General features: G+C 36.4%; 1 protein-coding gene across 1 annotated transcript; it reads left to right on the forward strand.

Moving 5' to 3' along the window:
- Window positions 1–3,309: 3,309 nt before the first annotated feature.
- On the forward strand, window positions 3,310–11,192 carry RAD51AP2 (RAD51 associated protein 2). The gene is given in 4 exon segments (XM_045447665.1): window positions 3,310–6,693; window positions 7,330–7,413; window positions 10,832–10,946; window positions 10,948–11,192. Coding segments are annotated over 4 exon segments (3,513 nt in total). The 5' UTR covers window positions 3,310–3,419; the 3' UTR covers window positions 10,988–11,192.
- Window positions 11,193–11,976: the final 784 nt, after the last annotated feature.

The raw sequence follows: 11,976 nt of genomic DNA on the forward strand, positions 1-11,976 counted from the left end.
GGATGTAAACAACTCAATAGAGTGATGTTTTAAGTGTTATAAAATAAACAGTTAGAAATAAACTTCCATAGGAACACAGATGAGGATGCAAGTAATTCTGCAGGGAGATTGGATACAGCAGGGAGGAGGCAGAGAAGCTTTCACAGCAGAAGTAACTTTGAGTAGAGCCCTTTAAGGCTGAGAAAGAGGACATGCATGGAAAGGCAAGAAAGTAACAAACAGCTTGGTATTTGCAACACGGCGCAAATTGTAAAAATAAAATATAAAATAAATAAAATAATAAAATAAAATAAAATAAAATAAAATAAAATAAAATAAAATAAAATAATAAAATGAAAACAAAGCTGAAAAACGTTAAGGTAGGACCTAGTTGTGAAGATCTGGCAACCATGTTAAGGACACAAGCCTTTAAACGTTCTGAGGTCCTGAGTGAATTGCTGACTTAACTCTAACAGGAGCTTGTGTTACATTTTCAGTATGGGGTTTACCTCATGAGCTCATTCTTTCATTCATTCAGATCTGGACTATAATAAGACACCAGACTGAAAGGAATGACAGGTGCTGTCCTTAAAGCTCAGGTTACTGTTATTAAGGAGGTAGGAACATTCAGGTAAGGTGATATGGAAATATATGACGTTTGAAATGGGCTTTGAAGGGTAGGTAAGATTTGAACAAATCTCATTTATATTTTGATTTTGATGGGTTAAAGATACACCTTTTGCATTTCTCACTTATAGTGTATTTTTAAGGTAACATTTAAAAAATAAAACAAAACCCTCACATGAATAATAGTTTCAATAGGCATTGATTGAAACAACAGTGATCATTAGTGTAATGATCAAGTAAGTAAGTACAAAAAAAGACTTCTTTTTCTGTCTTCATTGCTGTAAGTTTCTTTAAGGCTGGGAAAAAAACCCCAACAAACCTGTACCTTTCTGTATACCTAACAGTGTCTTAGACACAGTTCTCAAACAATTGTTGAATTAAATTTAATACTTCTGGGTTTTATTGTGTTCTAGTCCTTAAACAATCCGGTTTTTAAATCATGGTGTAAGGGAGATCTAAAAAATAGTATGTTCTTGGAAAGCTAGTAAAATGAAGAAAGAAACACCAAGTGACAGATCAATCTAGAATCACAAAGCTATGGCATTTACTTTACAGATAAAAAAGCTTCCTCCTGGGGTACCTCCCTGTCTAAGTCAGTGGAGCATGCAACTCTTGGTCCTGAGGTCATGAGTTCCAACCCCACATTGGAGGTACCGTTTACTTTAAAAAAAAAAAAAAAAAAAGAAGGAAAGCAAGCGAGCTCGTTCCTAATATTATGTTAGTGCACCATCAGCTATGCAAGTCAATCCTCATGGGCTGATCACAAGCATAGAACAGACTCCATTAGTATGGAATGTACAATTGTGGAAAGTCTAAGGTAAAAAAAAAAGGAATGGAATTTACATAGAAGTAGCACTTTGAGAACTCACTGATGTATAATTTGAACAATTGCCACATTCTTATTTTTAGTGTAGATGAAATGCTTGTACTGCAAGGCTTTCTACAAATTTAAGCAAACATTTCTCTGGAGGAATTTACAAGCTAAAGTAATAGCAAATACCCAGAAATTGGATTCACAGTGTATCTGAGAGTATTTACGAGACAGGAGGCTGATGAACATCTTATTACCTACAGTACTACACTAGTTGGGGTGCCTGTGTGGCTCGGCTGGTTAACCAGAGGACTTAGGCCCAGGTCATGATCTCGAGGTTCGTGAGGTTGAGCCCCGCGTCGGGCTCAGTGCTGACAGCTCAGAGCCTGGAGGCTGCTTCAGATTCTGTGTCTCCCTCTCTCTCTGCCCCTCCCATGCTCTGTCTCTCTATAATAAATAAATGTTAAAAAACAAAACAAAACTGCTTTAATATTGCACTGGAGGCTGTAGCCAACTTAAGAAGACCAAAAGAAAAAAACCCGGATGATTAATATTTAAAAGCACAAGGAGTGAGGGGTGCCTGGGTGGCTCAGTCGGTTAAGTGTCCGACTTGGGCTCATGTCATGAACTTGCGGTTAGTGAGTTCAAGCCCTGTGTCGGCCTCTGTGCTGACAGCTCAGAGCCTGGAGCCTGCTTCTGATTCTGTCTCCCTCTCTCTCTGCCCCTCCCCCACTCATGCTCTGTTTGTCTCCCTCAAAAATAAGTAAAGATTAAAAAAATAAATAAATAAAGTAGTCCACTAGTCATATCTTGCCGTATATGCTCCCATGGGTTCTAAAATCAGGATTCCTGTTGCACATTATGGTGGTTCTTATAAGTTTTTGCCAGGGAACATAAAACTGACCAACTTTGAAACAATCATTAGGGGGCTGAGGTTTTTGATGGCTGAACAGTAATCCCACGTTCCTTAATAAACATGTACATAATAATAAACATTTTGAAAATAATTTTCTTTTTTTTTTCTTCTTTATGATTACGGAATTGACAAAAACCAGAACGGACGGGAAATAATAAATTATTCTCAAGGCAGAGGAAAAAGAAAAATAACGTTCACACAACTTATTAGGTATGAATGGAAACTGTATTATATATTCTTACAGTAACTGAACTAGTTGAAACATACAGTTTCTATCTGTAACTTATTTTATCCACAATATTGGGGGGTGGAACCCCACAGCACACATGAAAACGATTTTTCTACAGTTTTAAAGTGAAGATTAATAATTATCTGGATAATTATTTTCAACATTTCCTCCCGTGAAATAATTCACATTGTTAAATACCAGTGTCTTTTTTCCCCTAGACACACTTTACTAGTGAAGTGAATATCTGATTTTAAATGTCACCGGGATGATTACGAGCATTTTTTAAAAGTTTTTCCAGACACGGAGAGATTTGGCCTGGCGCTCACAGAACACCCTTGTTTTTTTTTTTTTTTTTTTTTTTTTTTTTTTGTTGTTTTTTTTTTTTTTACTGGAGAAGACTCTCGAGAGCAACTGTGGAGAAGCCGCTTCCGAGGAAAACAGAATTTTAGAATTTTAAAAGCAAAGCTGTTTCTGTTCACAAATTAAACGAGACACAAATTAAGAGAGAGAGAGAGTCTGACTTTTCCCCTTAATTCTACCAGAGGGAAGAAAATCTTTAGACAGGATACAGTCCAAGCACCCGCAAAGAGGCGCTAAAAATAGACAATGTAACGGCCCGGGGGCTCTGCGCTGTGAGGGAGAGACTACCGGAGCTCCAGGACCTCAGGTAGAGTGGGGGCGGGGCCGGACGGCGGAGGGGCGGGGCTGGGGCGTGGTCGGGTGGGGGCTTTCCCTGAGGCCCCGGCCGAAGCCGGCCTCGAGGGGCGTGGCAGGGGCGTGACCAGGCGGAGCCGTCTGGAGCCGGCTAAAAGGCTGGAGCGCGGCCAGACTTCGTCAGAACATCTCGGTTCGCTGCCATGTCCTTCACGCAGTGCACCGCGCAGGGTGCCGGGTTCAGGGAGCCTGTCACCTCCTTACCGCCTCCTGAGGACGCTGGTTCCCGACCGCCCCGAAGTAAGCGGCCCCGTCTAACGGAGCCCGGCAGTGCCTCTGAGGTGGAGTGGAGGCTGCCTCTGGTGCCTCGCTTGTCTGAGGTGGAAAAAGCCTGGCAGTTGTTGTCGCCCAGACCCTTCCCGGCCCTTCTTTCAGCTAATGTGATTTTTGGTAACTCCACAGACTCGCGTGTGAAAAAATCAGTCGGTGGGGAGCAGATATGTAGTCCGAGATGCCCAAATGGCAAATTTGAGGTGAATAGCTGTTTGCAGTCTCTCCCCTCACGAAGTTTTGATTCTGGTTTGAGGGCTTCTGGAAAGTCTTGTGAAGCAGGACTGAAGGACAAAGAGGTTTTCGGTGTGCACCGCAGTGACAGAACTGGAGCAGAGGTCCGTCCGCTTCTGGCCAACCCCTCTACAGACGATATACATGGAGTTAAAAGAAATGCGGCTGGAAAACGATATTCAGTGCAAGGGAGGGACGGTATTCAGGAAGACGATAGTTATGTGAAACAGACAGAAAACCTATTTGGGGATGTTACCTTTTACAAGGAAACCAAATCACCATTTCTTGATATTAAGTGCAGATGGAAAGCTGACGGTGTTACGCCATCTCATAAAAAGGAAAATAACGTTTCAGCATCCGCACTAAATATATCAAAATCTCAAAACCAGCCCAGCATGGAAATTGCCAAAGCCAGCTATTTTAGAGATAGAGGCACAATAAGTATCCCTGAGTTTCCAACTGATTTAAATAGCAAAATGTCCTCTGTCTATTTAAAGGGAACAGCAAAGAAGAAGAATGACAAAAACGAGGCATATGTTAGGGATTTCACAAACGTTTACTGGTCCCAAAATAGACCTGATGTTAAGAAGCAAAAGTTACAGGATGATAAAAACATTGTGGATGCCGATGCAGAAAATATTTTTTCTGCATGCTATGAAAGTAACCACCAGTCACTCAGCAACCAAAATATTTGTGTGAGAAAAAAAGACTTGATCGGTTTAAACTACTATAACCACAGTAGTATCAAATCTGATGTAACAGACTCTGAAAAGAATTTCACTATAATACTGGGGAATGCAAATTTGGAAGAAGCAGAAACATGCCTGGACATCCATACGTTTACCAGATTAGAAAAGTCTCAAAGCCAGGGCTCTAATATTAGTCACATCTCAGAAAAAATAGGGGCAGTTTGTTGGATTTGGGGTAATTACAAGACTCAAAGTGAAAATGTTAAAAGAACTGGAGAACAATTGAATTTTCTACAATTAGTAGAAATAGATCTTTTAAGCAAAGGAGATTATCACTATACAAAAGCCCTGAATACAGGTGAAGAACAATCAAAGCCTCTCATGATAGGAACACTTGGTAGCCAAAAAGCTTTAATAAGTTTTTTTCAGTTAAATGGTACAGGAGAAAGCAACAATATGCTACAATTAAGATATTCTGCTACACAAAAAGGCTCTCATTTAAGCAAACTTTTTGAAAATTCCATTATGGAAATTTTGAATTTTCATGAAAATATCTCAGGAAATCAAAAAAATGATAATGTTTTAAACTGGCATGAAATTTTCAAGGATAAGAAGCGAGTTGATCTTCAAAATCTAATAACTAAGAATATGAATGTCAATAGAAAAAATGATATGTTAAGTGTATGTTTACAAACCAGTATTTCAGGACCTCTAAATAGCATATTGAAAACCAACATAGCTTCTTTGCTGAATAACTTTAACTGTTTCATTAGAATTGAAAATGATCCTAAATTACAAGAGAGATGCATTGTCAAATGGATAATGTATTTGCATTATTCAAAAAATAGTATAGTGGAAAATCATACTGTGTATCTAGCAAGGACTTTAACTTTTTCAAGACTATTAGAAGGTAACATGAAACCTATGTTAAGAAAAAGAAAGTTATTTAAAACTGAACAAGTTTTTGAAGAGTCTAAGAAAAAACCTTCCTTCACTATGACGACTAAAAATAAACATTTTCCAATTTTTGAAACATATGAAAAAAATCCTCTTTTAATGGATTTTGATGAGATGGATGAAATTTCTTTGACAAAAGACATTTACAAGAATAAGAGCTGTCCTGAACAATTCATGAATGAGGAAAATTGGACTCGCTGTACACCTAATGCTGTTAAAACACATGTTAAATCTGGTTCTCAATTTATACAGAACCATAGATATATTAATGAAAAATTGTATGAAGTAAATATGTATAACCAGGATTTAAATACTGAAAGGAAAAAGGAGCATAATAAGATCAGCATTAGTTTTAAGTGCATATTTGAAGATTTCTTCAATATTAGGCCCCGGGCCATACCAACAAACCACAACATAAACCATAGTGAACAAACCAATCTTGGGACTATAATGCAGGTTCTAAATTTTGGGAGCTTGCTAAGTGAAATCAACGGGAAAAAACAAGACTCAATTTTGAAAGAGGAAGTAAAAGTCACAGCACAAAGTTTAACAAACAGTTGCCAAATTAACAAAGACATTAAGACAGAAAAGGAAGAGAAGAATAATTTTTGTTTAATGGATGGCATGTTTTCTATGCAACCAGTTTCACTAATGAGTAAAAAAGTAAATGCGGAAGAAACCAAATATATTAATCAAAATAATGTAGCTGACAGAAATGAATATGAGCATGTTTTGCAAGAAAGTGAGTTAGCTAATTCAGAGCATTTTCATCCAAAGAATGACTCTACAGAATGTGTTAATCATCAATTTGAAACTGATTTGAGTCTAGGGAACAATGAATGTTTTCAGGATTTAACTGCCAAGTGTTTATCAACAGAAGCTCAGACAATAGTGAGCAATTTTGAGATGAAGAGTAAATTTGATTTAGTACTTGAAGAACTTCATATGTTTCATGAAATCAGTAAGGAAAACAAAATTGTAAGCACTGCGGAAACAAACAATGGGCAAGAATATTACCTTAGAGAAAATAATGATATTGAGGAGGTAAAAAAGGAGATGAAAGAAGATTTGAAAATGGTTACAGTCAACGAAATATGTGTATCTTCTTTGCTCCGTGATACTATAACATGTCCTAATATGCATAAGAGACACCAAAGTTTATTTAAATGGAAAGCAGTATCCAATAATGGCAAACAGGAAGTTCCAAATGAATATTGCTGTTTAAGAGCAGCAGAGGAAGAATTACTTTATTCCACTTCTAAGGAAGGTATGAAATTAGTTTTAAAATATTTTTTATCATGATAAAAAAATTCTGCTTTTTTTCCTGTGTAGGCGAAATATATAATTTTGGGAAAAAAGGAGATAGAGGTAAAGTGTAAGATAATATTTATTGATGCACATTATTTTTCTATGAAATCCTGTTCAGACATTAAGTAATAGAGTGAAGTTGAAGGTAACATGTGATGAAAATTTTTTTAAAGATTATTTATTTATTTTGAGAGAGAGAGAGAGAGAGAAAGATGGAGAGATTGAGTGGGGTCAGGGCACAGAGAGGAGAGAGAGAGAGAGAGAGATAGAGAGAGAGAGAGAGAGAGAGAGAGAATGAATCCCAAGCAGGCTGTACGTGGTCAGTGCACAGAGCTGGACGCGGGGCTTGAACTCAGGAACCATGAGATCATGACCTGAGCCGAAATCAAGAGTCCGGCCCCTTAACTGACTGAGCCACCCAGGTGCCCCTACAAGTGCTAAAATTTTTAAAAGGAGCCTTGATGAATCCTGCTTCATTTACCCAAATATTAGAAGCCAATAGAAGGAAACATTTTTGAGAAAGTAATTTGTTTATGGTATTAACATTTTATGTAAAAGTTACTTTTTGCTATAACATATTGATTCTTGTTTTCAGACTGTGAAAATCCTCCACCTAAAAGGCCTGCTTTTTTCTCTGATGAACTTAGGGAGGAAAAAATTACTTACTTACTGAAGGGAGGTAAGATTTTTGGTTATTTTCTAGAATACCTTCTGAGATGACTATTGCATTTTGTGTTTTTAGCATGAGGAGAATATACATAGGTTATTAGGAAATAAATACAAATTTAGCACTTTTGTAACTGTTAATGGTTTACTGATGCAAATTCCAATAGTTAAAAAATCAGCTAAATATTAAAATGGCTACAATCAGCCATTTGGAATATTACTGGGAAATGTGCTCTACAAAACTGTGTTTAAATATTTGCAGTGATGTGTTGCCATAGCTACATGATGAGACAGGGGTTAATACACGTATAATGTGTGTGTGTAACATTAATTGGCAAAACCAAAAAAGATATTTATCGAAGTTGACTTTTCATTGACGAGATGTTATTCTGAATTGCGTATTTATTATCCATGTTCTCTATTCTTTAAATATTATGGGGCTTTTTATATTGATATTTTATTTAGTAATTAAAAAACATATCATTTAGATATTATTAACATGATGTAACTTATGGCATTTAAACTTTTGACTATTAAAAAAATTAAACTAAAGAAAAGTTAAACAACTAAAAAAGGTCTTTGCCTAAAAAAAAAAAAAGTCTATAGTACCTGAATAAAACACGCTAAGTCTAATATCTATTTTAACTCGTGAGGTAAGGGTAGGGTTGAAATTAGGAAACTGTTTTCTAAATGACTAAATTTGCATATGGTCAGGAATTGCAGGTGCTCGGTAACAAGACTAGATCTAGAAAGAATAATGATGGAGGTGAAATGTATCTACCAAAACATCTTTAGTCATGGACCGTTTCTCAAAGTATCTTTGAAGGAAGATTAGGAAGGAATGTCCGGAGGGTTTTGAAGGAAGATTAGGGAGCGCCTACTCATATGGTCATCGTGGTTACAATTGTGACAGTGAAATTGAGTGTATGAAGAAAATTAAAGTATGTGCACAAACGGGAAAAGAAACGTTACATGTGTTGGAAATATCTGAACCCATATAGTCTACAGGGCCTTCACAAGGAAAAGAGCCTCATCATGAAATATGAAAAATAACGTGGTCAGCCAGGATTATTTAGTACCATGTTAGGACAGTCCTCTTGGATTTACTTTTGAAGTGCATACAAGCGGAGTGGTTTTTCTAAGACTTGTTAAAACTCATAGTGGAGGGGAAAAGTTGGGGAATGCTGGGAAGGAGGGGGGCTAGTAAAAATGGATTAATTCTGCCTAGGCGGAGTGGGTGCCTGCTTGTGCTTCTGCCTATGGGATTTTTTTTTTTTAATTTTTTTTTTCAACGTTTATTTATTTTTGGGACAGAGAGAGACAGAGCATGAACGGGGGAGGGGCAGAGAGAGAGAGGGAGACACAGAATCGGAAACAGGCTCCAGGCTCTGAGCCATCAGCCCAGAGCCCGACGCGGGGCTTGAACTCACGGACTGCGAGATCGTGACCTGGCTGAAGTCGGACGCTTAACCGACTGTGCCACCCAGGCGCCCCTGCCTATGGGATTTTGAAGGCATTGGGGAGTGGTGGGTTCTGCCCTGGTGCTGAAATGTTTCTGATACCTACCCACTGGTCATCATGATGCCTCCCATCTACCAGTCATGATTCCGGGGCATCCGGTCTCTCTTTGTTTCTCTCTCCTGTCTCTCTGGTGTGCAAAATACAAGTAGTTTGAAATTGTTTTGAACACGGGAAATAGGCCAGTCAGTGCGCCAGGTGCTTTATATATCATTTAGCACCAAGCCTTCTCTAACCTGAATGTATAGATGAATCACCTGGGTGTCCTATTAAACGATTCTGATTATTTTGTGGGGTAGGCCAGAAGCTTCTGTATTTGCAACAAGCAACTGTAGATGCTGCTGGCGTGTGGACTTTGACTTGCAAGGATTTAGAAAACATTGGAGTCAGTATTATTTCTAAAAGACTACTAATACATTTTATGACTTTTGAATGTTTAGGATTGTTAAGTAACACAAAGCAATAGATTAATCTGGTGTATAGTAGTAATAAAAGGGATCACAATCTATTCATAAAAAGGTGGGAAATCCAAGGAGATGAGGAACCATATCCTCATAGCCACAACTTGATGACTGTTTAAGGACATATGCTTTGCAAAAGGCCTCTGTTGATATAAATTGGTTCAGTGATTTCCTACCCATTGCAAAATCACCAGAAATATCTGTAATATTAGACCATGAAAGAGGAGAGCTATTCTTTGAAAAAGTAATCAAATGGACTAATCATGGCTTTGTTCTGAAATAATAATCTCATAATGAAGTCCCCTTAGTATAAATTGCTGAAATTATCTAGTTTATAACCAAATCTAGCCTATCAGACATGACCCAACAATTTTGTTTTATTTAAAAAATGAAAACAACTGGTAATGTTTTTTCTCTTATTTTTTATAATTAAGTTTATAGTTTTAATGTTGAATAAAGTACCATAAACTGATTTATAGCTATTTTTGTGTCTTTTTCTCCCTATTTGCATATAGTTAAGCTTTGTATTTTATTTCGTTATTGTTTACATCGGTAAACACACAGGTTCTGTTTGGTTCAGCTTAATAGAAATCATGCCATTTATCTTTTGTCAGAATTATTATTAGGCTGATTATACTATTTTCAGTAAAATGTGCTATTATATTAAGGTCATACTAATTCATTAAAGCTGGCTGAAAGCCTGATACATTTTTAGCTTTATATTTGTACCTCACTGTTTATTTATTTTTTTAAAAAAGCACTCTGAAAATTAGAGGTATTTCTGTATTTCATTATGAAGCATAGTTAATACTACCTGTCTGTTCTACTGATTTTGTAACAGATATACCTCCATGAAATGTTTTAAATTTTTTTGAATATGATCGTGTGATGTTAAATAAAACTTTCAAAATCAGAGCCCTCCATTTATACATAAACAGATGAAATACATCTGTGCTCTATTATTGATAATAGTCTCTATTAAAGCCAAATGTAATCATTAACAGCATAGCCTACTGTTTAGCTTCTAAAAAAAAGTGACATGGTTTTTAAAGCCACAACATCAAGTTAATTATATAGTTTTGTTATTGTTTTTAAGTCAGAATACCTGACTGGAATGATGATTTTTTTTTTTAGTTGTTATTTTATGTGGGCAAGTTACTTAACTTTTTTTTGTGTTGAGACTTTCACATTTTAAAAATGGGGATAGGATTAAATAAACTAATTAATTTATAACATTTATTAGCTCAGTGACTCAGTAAATGTTTCCAGATCATGATTAGAAGTAAGTAAAACTTGTTGGGATGAGCACTGGGTGTCATATGGAAACCAATCTGACAATAAATTATATTAAAAAAAAAAAAGAAATGAAAAAAAAAGAAGTAAAGTTTTTAAGCTTAGAAACTACAACTACAATTTTACTCCCTTATGCACTTTTATTATCTTATATTTTAGGTAGTAATTTTTCACATGGAATTTCAAGAGTACTACCTCTTAAGACATGCAGTCGACCAATCAGAATTGGTTTGTCAAGAAAAGCTAAGCTTAAACAACTTCATCCCTATCTGAAATAAATGTTATGAGAACTTAAAAGAAGACGTTGGACTTTAACATTTCAAAACATTTCACTGCATTTATAAGTGTTTTGTTTCCTACTTTGGTTAAATGCTTTCTCTTAGTTTGGGAGTTTGGGGCTTTCTTTATTATGAAGTATGGAGAAGGTTTTGTGTGTATGTGTGTGTGAATTATCCAATTACCTTTAAACATTACAAAATATTTCACTGATGTTTCCATATTATATTATAACATATACATTAAAGGCTTTTCATGAACTCGTAAAACATGTCAACGTATTATTTTTCATGATATATATGTATAAGTCTTTTATAGAGAAGAATATTAGCCTTTATAGGTTTCTCAAAAGTATCTGTGACTCATAAAAATGGTAACAAACCACTGTTCTAATCCACTTGTTTTTTTTTTTAAGTAAAAAATAGAGGTTCAAAGAGGATAGGTAAGATTTTTAAGACCGCAAAATTAGTGTCAGGATTGGGATAGAGGCACTTTCTGAAGAATTCTTTCCTACTTTTCTCTGGATTCATTTTCTAATTACAAAAAATTAACATGTATTTATTTTTTGAGAAGCAGAGAGAGACAGAGTGTGGGCAGGGGAGGGGTAGAGAGAGAGGGAGGCACAGAATCCGAAGCAGGCTCCGGGCTCTGAGATGTCAGCGCAGAGTCCAACGTGGGGCTCCAACTCCCAAACTGTGAGATCATGACCTGAGCCAAAGTCAGACGCTTAACCAACAGCCATCCAGGCACCCCTCACTTTCTAATTTTTATTTCTCCCCCACAGTCTACCTTTGGCCCCAGAGCAGAATTATGATCATGTAGTTAGTACCTATTCTTAATTTATTCACTCATAAAACAAATACATTTTAATCCTACCATTGTATTAAGCTCAGAGATAGAATACAGAAAACACGTATGAGAACCCACCTTATGGAACTTATTTTCTCTGCTTAAGATTGGTAAAGAAATGTATAATATACACAGTTTAAAGGTAGCCATCAGTAGAATAATACTTTTCAAAACATTAT

This window comes from Leopardus geoffroyi, chromosome A3 (assembly GCF_018350155.1).
Source record: "Leopardus geoffroyi isolate Oge1 chromosome A3, O.geoffroyi_Oge1_pat1.0, whole genome shotgun sequence".
NCBI lineage: Eukaryota > Metazoa > Chordata > Mammalia > Carnivora > Felidae > Leopardus > Leopardus geoffroyi.